The 20,548-nt window shown below is 38.3% G+C and overlaps 1 protein-coding gene across 1 annotated transcript; it reads left to right on the top strand.

Annotated features, from left to right (window-relative positions):
- The first annotated feature begins 2,598 nt into the window (after positions 1-2,598).
- Positions 2,599-6,439, top strand: LOC308504759 (glyceraldehyde-3-phosphate dehydrogenase-like). The gene has a single exon (XM_081065988.1). It carries the CDS (start codon positions 5,251-5,253, stop codon positions 6,250-6,252), a length of 1,002 nt encoding a protein of 333 aa, XP_080922114.1. The 5' UTR covers positions 2,599-5,250; the 3' UTR covers positions 6,253-6,439.
- Positions 6,440-20,548: the final 14,109 nt, after the last annotated feature.

Here is a 20,548-nt window from a genome sequence, read left to right as displayed (position 1 = left end):
AAAGCACCTGCAGTCGTACCTGTAAGGTAGTAAGCACTAAGTAGATACGCTCGCCATTGCTGCGGCCTCACCCCCTTTTCTAGATTGTGTTCCTTCTGTTATTCCTTTGCTTCCTCAGTTGCGGAGCCTTCGTTTTATACTGAAATAGATGTGATGATTACCACCAGTTCTTTTACCATGGCTTGTCCAATCCTGACTATTTTTGTTTTTTTTTTTTTCTTATCTTGATTCATTTCTTGGTTGGCTGGGTTTCATAACCAAGCAGATTTTTTTACAAGAAGCTCATAGGAGCTGTATTCTCTGAGTGCTTCGGTCTTTGAAAATGTCTATTGCTTTGCTATGACTGAGTGATATTCTTGGCTGGATATAATATTCTTGGATTCCCCTTTCACCTCTTGGAAGATAGTCCTTTTTTTTTCTGGCACTGAAGTTTGCCATACCAAAATCTGAGACCAGCTGTGTTTATTTTTCTCTTGTAAACGACTTGTTTTGCCTGAAAACCTGACTAATATTTTAATTTTAAAAAACTAATATTTTTAATTCAACTGCATTGCATCTTGATCTGGATCATTGTTTTTCAAATATACAATGTATCCTAACTATAGATTCAGTTCTTATATTTCAGTGAAATTTTACTGTATTTTATTCTTTAATACTTTTAATTCTATTTTTAAATAATACTTTTGGCTCAGGGACATCAATTATTGGACAGGTCATTGTTGTCTATTCTTCATTTTATCATGTTCTCTGAAATTATTTTAATTTCTTTACCTTTCTCCTCTGCATTCATTTATAATATTGTGGTCTTTCTTTCATGCCATCTAGCGGATGGTGGTAGGTGCCTACCTGATGTAAGTTTCTTCTTCCTTACTAACAGAACCCCACTTTGTTTTTGATACACACACACTCACATATATTTTATATGTATGTTTTACATATATATGTAATATATACATACATATATATTACATATAGATAGATAGATAGATAGATAGATAGATATACTTGATTCAAAACTTGATTTAATGGGCTTCGTTGAAGTTAGGGGTGGACATATGACATACAATACAGTTCTGGCTAAGGAGCTATAAGTCTACGATGGAGTATATATCTAAGGCAGAAGGAGAAGAGCTACTTTGGTATTACGAGGTGTTCACAAGGATAAAAGCCACATGGTAGAAATGCCAGAGCAGAGAGCTAACACGATCTGCGATGGTTCCTTTGAAGAATCAAGAAAAGCTATCACAATTTATTTAAATAATTATTTAGTTAAATTTCCTGTTACCTGCAATTGAAAATAATTTCTGCTGATGCAGACCATGCATTTAATTTTTAGCAATGTAAAAATGTGGAGTGCTTTGGGGTTTTTTTTTCATGTCATTTTGAGTTGGAGTCATCTAATCCATTTTTGCAATATACTCCAATTTTGATATATGTGCTACTGAAGGGAGCAGGATATTTTTTTTTCTTTAATGGTGAAACAAAGATTTAAAAGCAAGGATTTTCAATGATTTAAAAGTCAGGTCACCAAGATCAAACAAATCTTGTCATCCTCAGTGATAATTATATGAGTCAAGGGGGAGAACCACAGAAAGGAAGAAAGACAGGCTGGCAGTAGGCTACTCTCCTTAGAGAGATGGGCACTATATTTTTTCTTTTTCTGCCAGGCTTTCAAATTACCCTTTTCAAATATTTGACTATAAGATGTTTTAAAAAATTGTTTTCGTGCTCTCTTCGGCAGCACATATACTAAAAAATTGTTTTCTTTTGTTTTATAGGGAGTAATCCAGAGTCTAGAATTCAGAATTCAAAAATGAGTTTGAGATCACCCTGATAATATGCATTTTGGATAATAAATTTGATGACAGGTAATTAACGCAAGAAAGAATAAAATAGTTCAACTCAGAAAAAAGGACTATGGCCAGTATTGGCTGAGGATTTAGAACAAACCTGTACCTTTTGTTATTACTGAGTTAGAATCGCCACCCGGTGGCTCTACCCAGCTGTTAATTAAGCACTTAGGCCGCCACAGTCATTAACTTCTTCAGGTCCCCAGGATACGCTTGGTTATTGCTTCACTTTACTGTGCTAAGCTCACTAATAGGCAATGTCTTAAAACACTGAGAATATTTGACTTATAATATGTTTAGACTTCTATATGATTAGAAGGAAAAAGCAATTCTAATTTAGTTTCTCATTCATTTTAATTTGGGTTAGCAGATGTTCTATGAATACTGCAGTCAACTATATAATTTGCATTATGGAACAGCCTATAATAGCAATTTGTCGTTTGTTGTTGTTGTTGTTATAGTGTGGTTTTAATTTCCTCCAAAATGTTGCTATAAAAAATAGGATACATTTTATTTTCTAATTCATGGAGAAGATCCCAAGAGCAAAATCGGGCTCATAAAATTCAAGCAATATTTTAAAATTAGTTTTGTTTGAAGGGGGAATGAGGGAAATAGAGAAAGGAAAAAAAAGTAAAGCAAGGGGAAGGAAGAGAAGCAAGCTGAACAATAAAGCTCTCAGCTTGCATAGGCTCCATCCACAGCCACTGTGATGTGAGAACAGGTGGTAGTGGGAGTGGGAAGCTGTTCACCTGGAAAACATTCCTATTTCTAGTATACCGTTACTATTCAAAAACTTACGAATAGAATTTGCATATATGTTTTTTATGCCGGTGTGTATATTGAGGAAGATTTTTGTACAAGCCACCACGGGGATAAATGGAAGGGAATGTACATATAAGCATTTTAGTTTTGTAATTGTATAGATTTTCCTAAATCTTCTTTAGGGCTAATCAAACAATAAATGTTTATTGTTTGAAGCCTGTAAGTTTTGGGGGAATTTTTTTTATGCAGTAATAGATAATGAATATAATCTACATCGTAAATTATCTTGATGACTAAATGAGATCAAGCAAAACAATGCATTTTATCATTATGTGTTTGGTCTACCAGAGCTTTGGTCAGAAAGTTACTTCTTTTATGTATACTACACTATTCTGGTGATAAGTTCAATTTTTTTCATGTGCTGATAACTTTTAGTTCTTGTTTTTAGTTTCACCAAATTCTCCTGTCATTATTAAGTTACTACTTTTATTTCATATTGGGAATGTGATTGGCAAAAATAGTGAATCCCTAGATCTTATAATAAACATAAAATAAATTATATTGAAAAAGTATTCAACTACTCTCTAGAAACCTACATATGTATGTATGTATGTATGTATGTATGTATGTATATATACGAATAGAGACCAAATAGTTTTTGGCTTATATGCTAAAAAGTTACTTTAGCAAAGCCTAGATAGTCACTGTAGGGGTGTAATTAAAGCGTGATTACTCCTGTAATGTCCTGTATTTGGGTCTGATTCTCAAATATCATGGGCCTTTTCAGTAACAACTTCATCTTTACATATATTTGTGGATAATGCTTACAAGACAGTAGTTTAATCACATAAGGCCTAGATCTCAAACTCAATTCCTTAGGGGCTGAGCAGGTCAGGAGAACAGATGGAGTGAGCTGGACACAGAGCACAGGTCCTTTGGGAGCTGCAGATACTCAGCTCAGTCTAGCGTCCTCATGCACGAATTTGAATGCCAGCTTGCCAGATTCTTCAAGTTTCAAGAAAAGATGGACATCTGGGGGGTTTCTTTAACTTAAAAAATTTTTTTTTGAGAGGAAACTCTCCATATTTTAGAAAACACAGATCAAATAAAATCTCTGTTGAGTAGAACCATTTCTCCGGTACCAAGAAGTGAGAGAGAATCAGAGTGTATGGCCTGAATAGTAATTATTTTGTGGACAAAGCCCATATCTACTGGAAGTCTCAGAAGTTCATATTTTGTGCATTTCTGGGGGTCATATAACCCATGCATGATTTCTGTAGAGGCTAGCACCCACTCTGCAGCCTCAGACAAAGGTAGTGTTTAATGGAGTCTTCTTATCAAGGATTTTCATTCATACAGACAGACTAGTTAAAATTTCCAAGACATTTACCCGTACCTGTAACCACTTCTGTGTGGATGCACAGTGGCCTACATTACAACAGTGCTGTTTAATCAGCTGCAAAAACAGTAAACGGAAGCCAGTGTAGAAAGGATCATCTGTCAGTCGGCTAGCACTGATTCATAACCACAAGAGCCAAGAAAGCTGGGGTTCTGTCACCCCCACCTCAGCCATGTCAGCACTTTGGAGGGTCCAAAATAAATATGCTCTACTGTAACCTTTATGCGTTCCGCTTTCACAGTGTTTATAACTTACTCAGCATGATTTCTCATATACAATGTGAATCTATGGTCCTTTAATCCTAATCTCAGGAATATTATAAACGCATAATTACATAGCAGGAGATGCATTTTGAATTGTTGGAAAATGAGAGAAGATGACATGTGTAGCCTCTCCCAGATTGGGTCATGTTCTGCTATTTCTACATATGTATTGTTCTTCTTACACCTATTTTGGATCCTATTAATTTCTGGCTGTTGAAAAAAATAATAATACAGGATACTTTGTTTTTCTGATAGACCTGTTGGGTAGGATTTATTACAACCTAAGTTTTGGCCTGGAAAATATACTTCCCCTATTAAAATAGCAAAGAGAATGTCTCCATTAATTGTGTACATTACTAATTGTATAAAGTTTTTGTAAAACCTTACCAAGTGGCTGTATTTTCCCAGACTACTGCTGATGATAAAATGTTGAGCAAGACCCTAAATTAGTCAAGTCCATCCAAGTGGAAGACAACTCATCGCTGACAATATTTCCCTTTATATATAAGAAAAATTAACAGTTTTATCTGTTTTAGGTATATTAAGACAATGGACAGTTTTCATTAGCCTGTTAATAAAAATGAACACTTTTAATATTAGCAATTCTTCAAGAAAAGAATTACGATATTTTATAAAAAGCAAGAATAAGCAATTTTTATACAGATTTTAATCCTCTTTATATTATATATTCAGTGAGGTTGAATACTTGAAAATTGTCATATTTCTTTTGTATTCTGAAAGAAAATTGTGAAGTAACATCTATCTCCAGTATGACAACTATCAACTTTGGGCAAAAGTAAACAATTACCTGAAGGCATTGGAGACAAAAAGCAGCTAAAAACTGGGTCTACAATTGGAAGAGGAGAATTGCATTGGGTGAGTTTTCCTCTTTTTAAAGACTTTTAGGCTCTCTGCTCCTCCCGTTCGACAGACAGCCGCGTCTTCCTGCGCAGTACCAGCACGACCCTGAGACACGATGGTGAAGGTCGGAGTGAACGGATTTGGCCGTATTGGGCGCCTGGTCACCAGGGCTGCTTTTAACTCTGGCAAAGTAGATATTGTTGCCATCAATGACCCCTTCATTGACCTCAACTACATGGTCTACATGTTCCAGTATGATTCCACCCATGGCAAGTTCAAAGGCACAGTCAAGGCTGAGAATGGGAAGCTTGTCATCAATGGAAAGTCCATTACCATCTTCCAGGAGCGAGATCCCGCCAACATCAAATGGGGTGATGCTGGTGCTGAGTATGTTGTGGAGTCCACTGGGGTCTTCACTACCTTGGAGAAGGCAGGGGACCACTTGAAGGGTGGAGCCAAGAGGGTCATCATCTCTGCCCCTTCTGCGGATGCCCCCATGTTTGTGATGGGTGTGAACCATGAGAAGTATGACAAGTCCCTCAAGATTGTCAGCAATGCGTCCTGTACCACCAACTGCTTGGCCCCCCTGGCCAAGGTCATCCATGATAACTTCGGCATCGTGGAGGGACTCATGACCACAGTCCATGCCATCACTGCCACCCAGAAGACCGTGGATGGTCCCTCTGGGAAGCTGTGGCGTGATGGCCGAGGGGCTTCCCAGAACATTATCCCTGCTTCTACTGGCGCTGCTAAGGCTGTGGGCAAGGTCATCCCTGAGCTGAATGGAAAGCTCACTGGCATGGCCTTCCGCATCCCCACCCCCAATGTGTCGGTTGTGGATCTGACCTGCCGCCTGGAGAAAGCTGCCAAATACGATGACATCAAGAAAGTGGTGAAGCAGGCATCGGACGGCCCCCTCAAGGGCATCCTGGGCTACACTGAGGACCAGGTTGTTTCCTGCGACTTTAACAGTGATACCCACTCTTCCACCTTTGATGCTGGGGCTGGCATTGCCCTCAACGACCACTTTGTCAAGCTCGTTTCCTGGTATGACAATGAATCTGGCTACAGCAACAGGGTGGTGGATCTCATGGCCTACATGGCCTCCAAGGAGTAAGAGCCCCCTGGACCCCCAGCCCCAGCAAGAGGAAGAGAGGCCCTCGACTATTGTAGAGTCCTTTTCCCAAATTCATCCCCCAACACACTGAGAATCTCCTGACCTCGTCTCCATCCCAGACGTCCTAAAGGGTAGGGGCTAAGGGAGCCCAGCCTTGTCATGCACCGTCAATAAAGTTCACTGTACCCAGCCAAAAAAATAAAAATAAAAAATAAATAAATAAAATAAAAATAAAGACTTTTAGCTTGAGGACAAGCCCTGGGAGACTTAGCTCAAACTCCTATGCACAGAAATCCACAATTTTACTGGCTTGAAAAACCCGAGGACAGAGTTCAGAGGGAGCACAACAGCGGGAAAATAAAGAGGATCTTCCTGGAAGGAGAGACCCAGAGAGAGGGAACCCCAAATTCTGCGTATAAGCTCTACCCAAATCTCTGGTTGGGCCCTGAACCATGCATGCATGGGGAAGGCTCTACGCAGCCCAGCTTAGGATAAAAAAGCTGATGTCCACCCACTGCAGAGAAGACAAAGTTCAGAGTTTGGCTCCACCCAAGTAAACTTGCTGCTGAAACAATAACTATAAAAAAACAGTACTTTTCGGGAGAATGAAACCAGAATGGGATCACATGCTCCTGTCCTAAGTGCCATTGAGTTAGGATGGTGAGAGTTTACCATTTTCAGTCTCTGGTGGGAAGCAGACTGCCAGAAAGGACGAAGAGGGTGGGAAAGTAGGGAGATAACCTAGAAAGTCTGGTTGGGGCAACAGAAGCATGTCTGTTGAATTAGACTAGGAACCAGATTTTAACTCACTGTCTGGTAGTGATCCCTGTTGTATACTTTAAAGCTTTTTATTGTAAAATGTCACTCATAAACAAAAACTGGTATTCTGACCCCTGCATACTCATTACTTGCCTTCAACAATTATAACCATTTTGCCAATATTGTTTTCTTCTGTATTTGAAATTTTATTTCCCCTTAACTTCTAATTTGAATAATTTCTAATGTACTTAAAAATGGAAAGAACAGTATAGTGAATACCCATATACCTAGACTTACTATTTACTAATATTTTGACATATTTGCTTTACCTCTCTCAACTATATGTATATGTATATATGTATATGTTTCTATTTGAGAGAACTACATATGTGTCTGTATATATGCTGTATACTATATATATATATATATAGTTCTTTTTTCTATAACATTTGAAAGTAAGTTGCAGACATGATTATGTTTTACCACTGTTATCAGTTAACTTTTCCATAAAATAAATCACCTCGTGTTTTAAAATAACCATTTATTTGTTTATGATTCTGTGGATTGGTACTTTGAATAGGGTTAGCTATGGTGATTTTTTTCTCTCTGCTCTGTGAGGATTTGTCTGGGCTCAGTGATACATTTGTCATCAGTTAGCAGGTTGGCTCAGGAATAGTTGGTTCTCGGTGGCCTCATTCCCATGTCTGGCAGTTGACTGGGGCCTCAGTTCTCCCCCATGTGGCCTCTCCTTCTCCAGTGGGTCGGATGAGAAGAGAAGCTGCAACATTTCTTGGGGATGAGGCTCAGAAGTCACACAGCATCAGGTCTACCACATTCTGTTGGTTGAAGCAAGCTAAAGGCGAGCTGAGAGTCAAGCAACAAACCTGTCTGTCCTACAGAATCCCTGAAGGACTCACATGTCAGAGATACCAGGTGTTAAGATGTGGTATTGGAAACTGAGTGATCTCCTGGAGTCAGTATTCAGAAAGGTTAGCCTCTCCTCTGCATTCCCCTACTACGCATCCAGTGACTACGTCCAGGCAGACACTCACAGGGTTATTGTCTGGAGAAAATGAACCGGAGGAGTAGGTCTTAGGCACACCATGGTAGTAGAGGCAGAGACAGAGGGCAGAACTTCTAAAATCGTTGGAATTTCCTGACTGTAGGAATAGCTGTTATTCATAATGAGCCCCCTTGAATACAACTGAATTTATACTAGCTGGCCTTACAGGTGGCTGGTCACCAGAAAGGCCAAGTGATTAGTCCCAGCCACTGACCTCCAGGGAGGGAAGCAGAGACTGGGGATTAACACTATAAAAACCCTTGAAAGGCCAGGTTTGACGAGCTCCCAGGATAGTGAACAACTGAAGGGCTGGGAGAGTGGCAAGCCAAGAGAAGGCGTAGAAGCTCCATGCCTGCCTCCACCTCCACACCAGGCTCTGGGCGTCACTTCCATCTTACTGCTCCTGAGTTGTATCTTTTATCATAAACTAGTAAACATAAGTCAAGGTTTCGCTGAGTTCTGTAAGCAATTCTAGCGAGTTATCAAACCTTAAGAGGGGGATCATGGGATCCCATTTATGGTTGGTCAGAAGTATGTGTGGCCCGGGTTTGGGATTGGTGTCTGAAATGGGGGTCTTTCAGAGGACTAAGTCCTTAACATGTGGGGTCTGTGCTAATTCCAAGTACTTACTATTAAAATTGGATTGTAGGCCTCCAGCTGGTGTCCAGAAAATCCGGGAACTGATGATTGTTGGTGTTGGCAAACACCCCAGACATGCACACACATCCTTTTTTTATATGCTCATGACTAACATCTTATTAATTCAGACTTAGTCTTACATTTCCCCTCCTTGAAATTAGAATATTAAGTAGTTTTTATGGGTAAGTAGAAATGCAGAAAGATTTTCGTTTGGTTTACTGGCAGGAACTTTTTGCCAGTGTGTCTGACTTCTCTCATCAAAATGATAATCAACAATGCTATTATTATTCTGATTGTTGATGTGTCAGACATTTGTATTTTTCCTAATTAATAGATATTAGGATATTAGATGTTAGGATAATAGATGTCGTTCCCTTTTCTTTTTTCACAATCTAGTTTTATTAATTTTTTAACTTAGAAAGAATATAACAAGGAAATCAGAAATCTATAGAAAACAGTTGCAAAACTCTGAAAGTAAAGTTAAATATATTAGTCACAAACAAACAAAAAAATCATATATATATTTACAAAGATGGAGCAGGGAAGAAATAAAACTCAGAAAAAGAAAAGAGATCGAAAGGAGGTACGCAAAATTGTTAATCATGGTTTTCTTAGCTGACTGGAAAGAGTAGCAATTAAACCTGAAATGTACCATTCATCTTTTCACTCACTCAAATGATATTATTTGTCACCATCATATTATACCTCCTGTTAAACACCTGGACAACCCTAATGATGTTACTGTTTAAATGACAATGACTTGGAAGATAGTGAGATCCCAGGCCTGAGAAATGTCCTAGTAGAAACCAGAATATCACTTGTGAGGGATAATATGTGAGAGACTCAAGCATGATAGATAGTAGAACTGGGCAACTTCTCAAGATTCTTCTAAAGGGTGAACACTGGCTCCCTGAAAAAACTACCAAGATAACCTGTTGATAAAACAAAGCTGAGTTTATTGCTTACAATGATAAAGGAGAAGACTACCTTGCACAGTCTTGGCAGTGTTTCAGAGTGGGGAGAGCAGAGGAAGGATGTTTATGAAGCTCTTCTTGGATGTGGTTTAAGGTGAGCGTTGAAATGCAGGATGAGACGGATGAAGGAGTGGGTCTGGGGTTTGCAGGGGTGGAGGGAGGACTTGATTAGAATTTGCAAAGTTGGGACATATAGTTTGCAATTGGTAGATACAGTGAGGGGAGGGTTTCAAAGCAAGTCTCAGAGAGTTGATAAACTGAGTTGATTAACTGAGTTGAACTAACTATTGTTATCAGTTTAGTTATTAGTTTAGTACTTTCAGGAAATTCCTAAAAGAAACAATAAAGTTATTTACAATTTTATTTTCCCGAGCAAGAGTTTCTTAAGATAGTAAAGTCATTTTTTACAGATAATCACATAGGAAAATCATAATGATGAAGACATTCTTCGTTCTCCATCCTACAGTATTGCATGGCTGCTTTCAGTCTTCGCACTCCGGAATACTATGATTTCTCTCCAAATTGTAATGCAGTTGGGAATGGGATAAATGAAAGAAAAGAGGGCTTTTAGCTACCTGTTTTCAGATGGAATAGAATATAAGTAGATTTCATTTTATTTATTCAAATTTTTTTTTATTATGAAATCAATACATGTTCACTATAGGAATTTTAGCAAAATAGAAAAAAGTTTAGAGGAGATGGAGATGGTGTTTTCTGCTTTAATTTTTTTCTCTATTTTCTGAAGTTTCTATAATTAACTTCAAGTAATCACAGGAAGTGAAATTTATATTTGATGACATCTGAGACTTTAGAAAAAAACAGTTTATGTAAAACTCGAGGGAAATGGGGTGAAGGACATAGTTTATTATGTACATCTAGTAGTTGATTACATTTCTCCCACTAACTTTCATACATATGCGTTTATGGATTGAACTCTGTCCTCTCCAGATTCAGATGTTGAAGCTTTAATTCCCGGTACCTCAGAATGTGATACCTGTTGGAGATGGGGCCTTTGAAGAAGTGATTAAGTTAAGATGGGTTTATTAGGGTGAGGCCCTAATTCAATACAACTGGTGTCCTTATAAGAAGAGGACATTTGGACATACAGAGAGCACCAGAGGTGAGCACATAGAGAGGAAAGGCCATATAACGACACAGCAAGAAGGTGGCAGTCCCCACACCAAGGAGACAAGCCTCAGAGAAATCAGATCTGCTAGCACCTTGATCTTGGACTGGCAGCCTCCAAAACTGAAGAGAATTTCTGTTGTTTAAGCCACAGTCTGGTTTTTTGTTATGGCAGCTCGAGTAGACTAATACAAAGCACCTACATAGTTACCTCTTTTCTCTTCGGTATTGAAATGGACATTCTAGTCCAGGACTTGCCCGTTTTTTGAATTTGAGGGTTCCCTGCTGACCCTCCCAGAGACGTGGTCGTGTTGAGAACATTTACTCCCGATTGTGATTTCTTCCCCAACCTGCAGGTAGACAATTGCAGACAGTTTTCTTTTGAGGCTTATCAAGGAATTTCAGTGTTTTGACTGTGTTATCTATTTGGTTAAACTCTTTAGGTGAATTGAATTCTTTTTTGAAGGCAGTTAAATAGCTTCTCCTAAATGTCATCATGAGACGTTTGACAGATTGATGGCCAATATCTTAGTCAGCGTCCATCATGAACACAGATGAGTCACATCAACCTCCCGTAGCCTTGAAAAGTCTGTGATTTATTTCAGACACTCTGATTGTTTCTCCAGCCTTTTGGCAGCATTTCCTGGCATGTGACAGGCAGTCATTTTGCACTTGTATTAGTGACAATGAGAAAGACAGCTTAATTTATATGTGGTCCTTCCTTAGTTGCTAATATTTACTTCACATAATGAACACGTTTGCAGCTCTGTCTCGGTGCTCTTTGGGTGTGCAGTGTTTGAAGACAATCTCAGAAAATTGGGACTCCGAAAGTAGGTTAAAATTTAACCTTGAATATGGTTATCAATGCCAACATCCTACTCTGCTAGTTACTGACCATGTATTTTTAACTTCTCTGGTCTTACAAAACCAAAAATTTTGCTAATTTCACTTATAAAAGTGGTATTTCATCCCTTCATGGCATCTCAATTTTTACATGAGACATGAATAAAAATTGGTATCTGAGGACAAATAAATATGAAAAATCCAAGAAAAATAATAATTTAAAACCAAACCCGAGTACAGCTGTTTCTGCCTTTCTAAAGGAGTATGGAGCGGGAAGATGGCATAATTCATATCAGCAATTGAGTAATACATCTCTGTCTTTCTCTTCCTTCTCCTCAGAGACTGATGGGAAAAGACTGAAATTGCAAAGCTTCTGTCCATTTCTCTCTGCAGATAAAGGGAAGGATCTGGAGTTGATGCCCACAGTTATTGAAGAGCAGCATTAGAGCATTTGGGGGTGCGGAAAGGTCATTGAGGTTCCAGAATCGAGTGGTGGATGGAAAACGCAATTGCTATGCATGATAATACAAGGGAAATGGAGTTTCTTGGGGGAAATCTAGGGGGAAATGTGTCCAAAGGGGACAAGCAGGCAGTGTGAAGTCAGAAAGGGAATAAGGAAACATGACAGTAGGACAGAGCTTGCTGAGATAGAGGTACTTTAGGCAAAATTCCAGTTGGGATGGCCAGAAGACTTAAATAACAAAGATATCTAAAGTTCATCTTTTGGTGGTTTGTCAGGTGCCACTATTATGTCGTTCCACCTTTCATACACATCATTCCAAAAGTCCAACAAGCTGCTACATACATGCAAGAATAAATAAAAACAATTTTTCTCTGCCTGTAAAAGGAAAAAAGAATGTTCCCGCTTTCTTTCCTTTTGAAAGGGTCTCTTTAGAAACAGAATGGGCCTTGAGTTTCTATTGTAAGTTTTGTTTTTGGAACTTTTTGGGTAGATAAATCTTTCCAGGGTTAGATAAGCCCCATCTCCTGTTTCACCTATGCAGAGATGTTTCCAAGCTCCATGCTTTGTACTCCTTTGAAATGTCTGTACACGACTCTGGAGTTAACCTGGCAGGGTATCTTGACTGTTTGTCTCTTGTCTCTCAAGGAGATAAAAGGAGTTTCATTATTCTTTCTTCTGATTTTCTTAACTAATTGTGTGAAATAATTTATGACAAGCAAATGTTTGGAGCCAGAGAAGACAAGGAGAAATGTAGTAGCCCCTTCTCCATGCCCCCCCACCCCCAGAGACACATCTTAACTCCTAGAGCTGTTCAAAGTGACTCTGGTTTTCCAGTTATGAAGTTGGAATCAATTGTATTAGGATCTTCTTACATAAATTGACATCTGGGATAAACACATAAGCTATTTAATGATTGCCTAATTGGGATCATCCTGTATGGATTATTGATTTCTACTGTTTTTAAAAAAGGAACATTGATGTATCATTTTTCCATGTTATGGAACGTTTTTTCAAATATCAGTTTTGATGACTATGATAACACTGAATGGATACAGAAAAATTTCTTTAGTAATTATCTTCTTTTTTGCTATTACAGATGTCATTTCAATGAGTAGCTTTATTTTCTTATATAACTTTTTATTTGTCAATAATTTCAAACTTACAGATAATTTGCCAGAATAGTACAAAAAAAACACTCACATAGCCTCTGCCTAGATTAATTTATCATTCTCTTTGTTGTGGGTTGTGGGGTGGGAGGGATGGACATTTTCTTTACCAATTTAGGTCAGAGTGGGGTGATGTGAACCTGGGAGTTAACTGACAATATCCAGATTCACAGGAGAACACGTAACAGTTTATACAGCAGCGGGAGTACTCATAACAGTTTATATAGCAGTTTAATAGGGGAAAAAGTTGGGGGGTAGTGGTTAAGGGCTTCTTTGGGAAAGTATGAAAGATTTTACTGGGCTTTCTCATCCTGATGCAAATAGGCAGTCTCTTTCCTACCTGGAAATTGCCCTACAGGGGAATTTATGGCAACTGAATTCTTACCTCCTGGGACTAAGAGTCTGTTTCCTCCCAAACAGGAAACTCTCTTGAAGTGGGGTTCGTGGCAGCTGTATTATCAGGGGTTTCTGCTTTAGTCAGGTAAGGGAAGTTCAGATTAGATTTCTTTATTTCTTTAAATCTCTTTCTCTCTCTCTCTTTCTTTCTTTCTTTGTGTACATACCGTAGGATGACAAAAAAAAATGTATACACATTTTAAGAAAGGAAAAAACTGTATTAAAATTGTAATACTCAATATATACCACTAACAAAAGATAAATACAAGTTACATTTGACTTCTGAAATTACAAGAGGTGCTCAAAGTGATTACCATCAGTGTAATTTCAATAGTTTTTTCCTTTCCTAAAATATGTATACATTTTTTTAGCGCCTTCTGCGAACTTGTTGTATCAATGTTGCTAACCTTTTTTGATATCAGAGGGATTATTCATTATGAATTTGTACCAACTAGCTAAACAGTGAACCCAGTTTACTGTTTGGAAGTGCTGAAAAGACTGCGTAAAAAAGTTAGATGACCTGAACTTTTTACCAACAATTCATGGCTCTTGTGTGACGACAGTGTACCAGCTCACACGGCACTGTCTGTGAGGGAGTTTTTAGCCAGTAAATAAATAACTGTATTGGAACATCCTCCCTACTCACTTGATCTGGCCCCCAGTGATTTCTTTCTTTACCTGAAGATAAAGGAAATATTGAAAGGAAGACATTTTGATGACGTTCAGGACATCTAGGGTAATACAACAACAGCTCTGATGGCCATTCCAGAAAGAGTTCCAAAATTGCTTTGAAGGGTGGACTAGGCACTGGCGTGAGTGCATAGCTTCCCAAGGGGAGTCCTTCGAAGGTGACCATAGTGAGATTCAACAGTGAGGTATGTAGTACTTTTTGTAGGATGAGTTCGCGAACTTAATTGTCAGACCTGTGTGTGTGTGTGTGTGTGTGTGTGTGTGTGTGTGTGTGTGAGAGAGAGAGAGAGAGAGAGAGAGAGAGAGAGAGAGAGAGAGAGAGAGAGAGATAAGGTATATATATCTTATTTATCTATTCGTCTATCAGTGGACATTGATGTTGCTTTTATATCACGGTGATTGTAAATAATACTGCAGTGAACATAAGGGTGCATATATCTTTTTGAATTAGTTTTTTTGGTTTCTTCAGATAAATGCCCAGAACTGAAATTGCTGAATTGTTTGGTAGTTTTATTTTTAATTTTTTGAAGAACCTCCATAGTGTTTTCCATACTGGTTGCACCAATTTACAATCCACCAACAGTGCCCGAGGGTTCCCTTTTCTCCACATCCTCGCCAACACTTGTCATTTGTCTTTTTGATGACAGCCATTCTGATAGGTGGGAGGTGATATTGTTGGGGTTTTTACCTGCGTTTCCCAGATGATTAGTGAAATTGAGCACATTTTGATGTGACTGTTTGCTATCTGCATGTCTTTTTTGGAGAAATGTCTGTTGAGGTCTTTTGCCCATTTTTGAATTGGATTGTTTGATTTTTTGATGTTGAATTGTATAAATTCTTTATATTTTTTGGATATTAATCCATTATCAGATATGTCATCTGCAAATATTTTCCCCCATTCAGTGGCCTTTTCATTTTGTTCATGGTTTCCTTTGCTATGGAAAAATTTTCTGGCCTAACATAGTCCCATTTTGTTCTTTATTTTGTTGTCCTTTCTAGAGGAGACACATCGAAAATATATTTCTAACACTGATGTCAAAGAATTTACTGCCTATGTTTTCTTCTAGTTTTATGGTTTCAGGTCTCTTACATATAAGTCTTTAATCCATTTTTAGTTTATTTTTGTATGTGGTGTAAGAAAGTGGTCCAGATTTTTCTAACACCATTTATTGAAGACTTTTCCCCATTGTATACTCTTGCCTCTTTTGTTGTAAATTTAATTGCTTATATAAGCATGAGTTTATTTCTGAACTCTCTCTCCTGTTCCATTGATCTATGTGTGTTTTTGTGCCAGCACCATATTGTTTTGATTGTTAAAGCATTGCAGTATAGTTTGAAGTCAGGCAGAGTGAGGTCTCCAATTTCGATTTCCTTTACTTCAGCTCTGGTCTTTATTATTTTCTTCCTTCTACTAACTTTAGATTTTGTTTGTTCTTTTCTAGTTCCTTTATGTGTAAGGTTAGATTGTTTGAGATTTTTCTTTTTGTTTCTTAAGGTAGGCCTCTATTGCTATAAACTTCCCCCTTAGAAAGGCTTTGCTGAGTCTCATAGATTTTATAACGTTTCCATTTTCATTTTTTCAAGGTAATTTTTGATTTCCTTTGATTTCTTCACTGACCCATTAGTTGTTTAGTAGCATGTTGTTGAGCCTCCCATGTGTTTTCTTTTCCAGTTTTCCTCTTATAATTGATTTCTAGTTTCATGCTATTAATGTTCAAAAGAGATGCTTGATGTGATTTTGGTCTTCTTAAATTTATTGAGGCTTGTTTTGTGGCCTAACATGTGATGCTTCCTGGAGAATGTTCATGTGCACTTGAAAAGAATATGTATTCTACTGTTTTTGCATAGAATGTTCTGTATATACCTATTAAGTCCAACTAGTCTAATATGTCGCTTATGGCCAATGTTCCCTTGTTGATTTTGTCTAGATCCATTGACGTAAGTGGGGTTTTTAAGTCCCCTACTATTATTGTACTACTGCCAATCTGTCCATTTATGTCTGTTAATATTTACTGTATGTATTTGGATGCTCCTTTGTTAGGTACACAGATGTTTACAAGTGTTATCTCCTCTTGTTGGATTGATCCCTTTGTCATTATGTCTTACCCTTGTTTCTTGTTATAGTCTTGGTTTTAAAGTCTGTTTTGTCTAAGTATTGCTACCCCATCTTTCTCTTTCATTTCTGTTTGTATAGACTATCTTTTTCCATCCTTTCACTTTCAGTTGTGTCTTTAGATCTGAAATGAGTCTCTTGTAGGCTGCATATGTGTGGGTCTTGTTTTGTTTGTTTGTTTGTTTTATTTGTTCAGCCATCCTATGTCTTTTGAATGGAGCTCTCAGTCTATTTACATTTAAAGTAATTGTTGATACATATGTACTTACTGTCATTTTCTTTTCATACTGGCTTTACAAATGGTTGGTCTATCTTTACTACATATTTTTACCTTTACTAGAGAGATTGTTTTTTTCTTTCATATATTTTCTTATTTCTAGATATGGCCTTTTTATTTCTGCTTATAGAATTCTCTTTCACATTTCTTGTAATGTCGCTTTAGTGGTGATGAACTCTTTTAGCTTTTGTTTGGGAAACTATCTCTCCTTCAATTCTGAATGATAACCTTACTGGGTAGAATATTCTTGGTTATAGGTTTTTCCTTTCATGAATATATCATGCCACTCTCTTGTGGCCTGCAAAGTTTCTGCTGAAAAATCATCTGATAGTCTGATGGGGGTTCCCTTGTATGTAACTAGTTGTTTTTCTCTTGCTGCTTCTAAGATTCTCTCTTTATATTTAACTTTTGACATTTTAATTATTATGTGCTTTGGTGTGGGTCTCTTTGCGTTCATCTTGTTTGGGACTCACCTTCCTGGACTTGGATGTCTATTTCCATCACCAGGTTAGGAGAGTTTTCAGCCATTATTTCTTCAAATAGCTTTTCTGTCCCTTTCTTCTCCTCCTCCTCCTCCTCCTCCTCCTCCTCCTCCTCCTCCCCTTCCTCCCCCTCCTCCCCCTCCTCCCCTCCTCCTCCTCCTCCTCCTCCTCCTCCTCTGATACTAACGTTAGTTTGCTTGATGTTGCCCCAGAGTTCCCTTATGCTATCCTCATTCTGTTTCATTCTTTTTTCATTTTGCTCTTCCAATTGCATGACTTTCATTATCCTGTCTTCCTGACAGCTGATACATTTCTTTTGCATCATCTGATCTGCTGTTGATTCCCTCTAGTATGTTTTTTTCACTTCAGTTATATTCTTTACTTGTGATTGTTTCATTTTTACATGATTTATCTCTTTGTTGAAGTTCTCATTGCATTAACCCACTATCCTGCAGAGTTTGATGAGCATCTTTATGACTGTTACTTTGAATTCTTTATCTAGTAGACAGCTTACCTCCATTTTGTTTAATTCTTTTTCTGGGGTTTTGTCTTGTTTTTTGGTTGGAACATATTCTTTTGTCTCCTCGATTTGCCTGTTTGTTTTCATGTATCAGGTAGATCAGCTATGTCTTGTGGTTTTGAAAAAGTGGCCTTCTATAGAAGGTGTCCTGTGGGGCCCAGTTGTGCATTCACCTCCTAGTCACTAGAAGCAGGTTCTCCAGAGGTGTTCCCTGTGTGGACTAGTGTGGTCTCCTGTTGTAGTTGGGCCACAACTGCTACAGACGCACTGGTATGCAAGGCTGGTTTCTGACTGTGAGGCCTGACCACAACTGTTGTGGGTACACTGGGGTGTGCAGCACAGCCCCCCACCCTTCCTCCGGTGCAGCTGGCTGGTGGGTTTGACTGCAGCTGCTGCTGGCATGCAGGTGTGTAGGATGGGCCTCTGGTGTGGCTGGCTACAAGGCCCAACTTCAACTGTTGCAGACACACTGTGTGCACTGGTGCCGTCTAAGGCTGCCCACCAGGTGTGGCGAGGCAGGGGCCACTTTGAGGGGATACCAGTGATGGCTGAAGTTGGCAGAGCAGGAACCACTTTGGAGGGGTGCCAGCTGGTATAGGTCCTCAGGGAAATGCCACCATGGGATTATGCCACATGGGACAGTGTTAGCAAGGTCAGAAATGGTGCCTGCCAGTGTCAGACCAGATAGGTGGTAGGAGAGTAAAGAAAGGAAAAGGAAAAAACAAGGCACCCACCAGCACTTCTGTCCCTGAAGAAAGTTTGAACAGATCCCTGCTCTTCCAGCACACATGCTAAAATTAGTTAATGTGTGACTTTCACTTATAACCCTGGTGCCTTTGAAAATACTGCCTCTGCACTGGGACTTGGAAAGAGTGTGACCTTGGTTTCCTATAGCCCTTTGGTTTTCCCAGATGTAAACCCTGCTGGTTTTCAAAGCCAGATGTTATGGGATTCCTCTTCCCAGTGCAGGTCCCCCAGGCTGGGGTTTGAACCTGTCGCTTTTCCTGGGGGACCTCTGAGGTTGTGATATCCCTCCCACTTGTGGTCACCACACAGGCAGTGGGGGGCAGGATATGTCCTGACTAGATTGAGTCTCTGCCCCTCTTCCTGTCTCAATGCGGTTTTCTTTGTATCCTTGGTTGTAGAAAATCTGTTCTCCTAGTCTTCCAGTCATTCTTAGAGATAGCTGTTCAGTGAGAGGCAGTGAACTCAGGATCTTCCTACTTCGCCATCTTGAACCTGAAGTCAGGAGCTTGGATCTTGAATGCTTGTCTGTGAAATGTTGTTTCTTGCAGTTGTTGCACAGTCCTGGCAACAAACCTGTGTCCAGATCGCTACGTCACTTGATTTGTCTTTTTATTACGGGGTGCAGGGGAGGGTCAGCCAAAAATCTAGAAGGGTAGAGGAAATTATTTTTTCTCCCCTGCACCGCCTCCTGAAATAGATAGAACTCTAAATTGACCTATTTTCAGGACTAAGAGACTGGTTCAATGAGATGGAGGAATCTACCAAGTGAACTCATGGACTGAAACTTCTTGGAGATTATTTTTTAAGAAAGAGCAGATATAATAGAAGCTCTAAAACAGAGTTGAATTTACCCTTTTGTAATGGAAATCTCTATTGGTAAGTGTGTTTCCCTCTCTGTACCAGGAAGACAAGGATGATTCTAAATAACAACAAACTCTTACCAATGGAGATGGTATTGACTTAAATCTGCATAACAATCTAACCCTGTTTACTGATAACCTCCTATAACTGGCCTCCTTATCCCTAACATCTGTCTTTAGTCTTTAGCTGAAGGTGGTATTTAAGTTGGTGGCTTGGACCATTTGTGGGAGTTTTACTCAGTTTTCTTAGGTATCTCTTATGTATAAATGAGGCACATATGTTAATGAACTCCTGTTTGTTTTCCTGCTGTTAATCTGTCTTCTAACAGAACCTAGAAGGGTAGAGGGAAAATTATTTTTCTTCTCCTGCAGTGGGGAGACACCATAAGACCATGAAAATATTCTGCTATTGACCAAAATTTTTTTTTTAGATTTAGCATTTATTGATGACTTTTGCCTGAGTCAGTCTATACTGTTTTGAATGAAAAAATGAAGACTTTTCCAATTCAAGCATTCTTTCACATTTATAAGTAAGCACTTTCTTACACCTGCAGTGCATGAAATTGTGCTTCTCTCTCCACCCTCATTAACATTTATTATCTTTCTAAATTTATACATTATAAATTATATTTTTCGTTTTCTAGAATGGTAGAGGGAAACTTATTAAAAGGTTTATTTTTTTTAACTGTGTTCATTAAATAATCTTTTATTATGTCTACCTTTATCAGGAGCATAGTGTTTTATGTATCTGTATAGGTGTTTATACATATATTAATGCTGTTAACCCATTTTCACATTTGTGACAAGTATTTTTCTAGTCTGTAATTTGCATTTCAATTTTATTTATACTTTTACCTTAGATTCAAATATTTAATTTTTATTTTGAGTCAAATGTATCCATCTTTTCCATTGTTATTTTTTTCCATCAAGATAATACTTAGAAAGTTTATTTTATAGATTACATAATAAATTATATAATAAATATTTTAGCGTTGATTATAGTCGTGCTGCCCACATTAAAAGGGGCACTTATTTTTTGTAGTTGTTGTTTTGGTGGAAGAGAGAAGAGATAAGGAAGAATGACAATTAGTTCCAAAGATAATTTCATAAGAGTAACAGTTATTAATACTGGAACTTTTAATGAAAAAGATTGTATATGTGTTTCTAAGAGCCCTTTTA

This window comes from Rhinolophus hipposideros (genome assembly GCF_964194185.1).
Source record: "Rhinolophus hipposideros genome assembly, chromosome: 2".
Lineage (NCBI taxonomy): Eukaryota > Metazoa > Chordata > Mammalia > Chiroptera > Rhinolophidae > Rhinolophus > Rhinolophus hipposideros.
This window is presented reverse-complemented; position numbering and strand designations above follow the sequence as displayed.

Excerpts from the sequence above, each read along its gene's own strand:
- LOC308504759 (XM_081065988.1), top strand. The coding sequence starts at position 5,251 with ATGGTGAAGGTCGGAGTGAACGGATTTGGCCGTATTGGGCGCCTGGTC.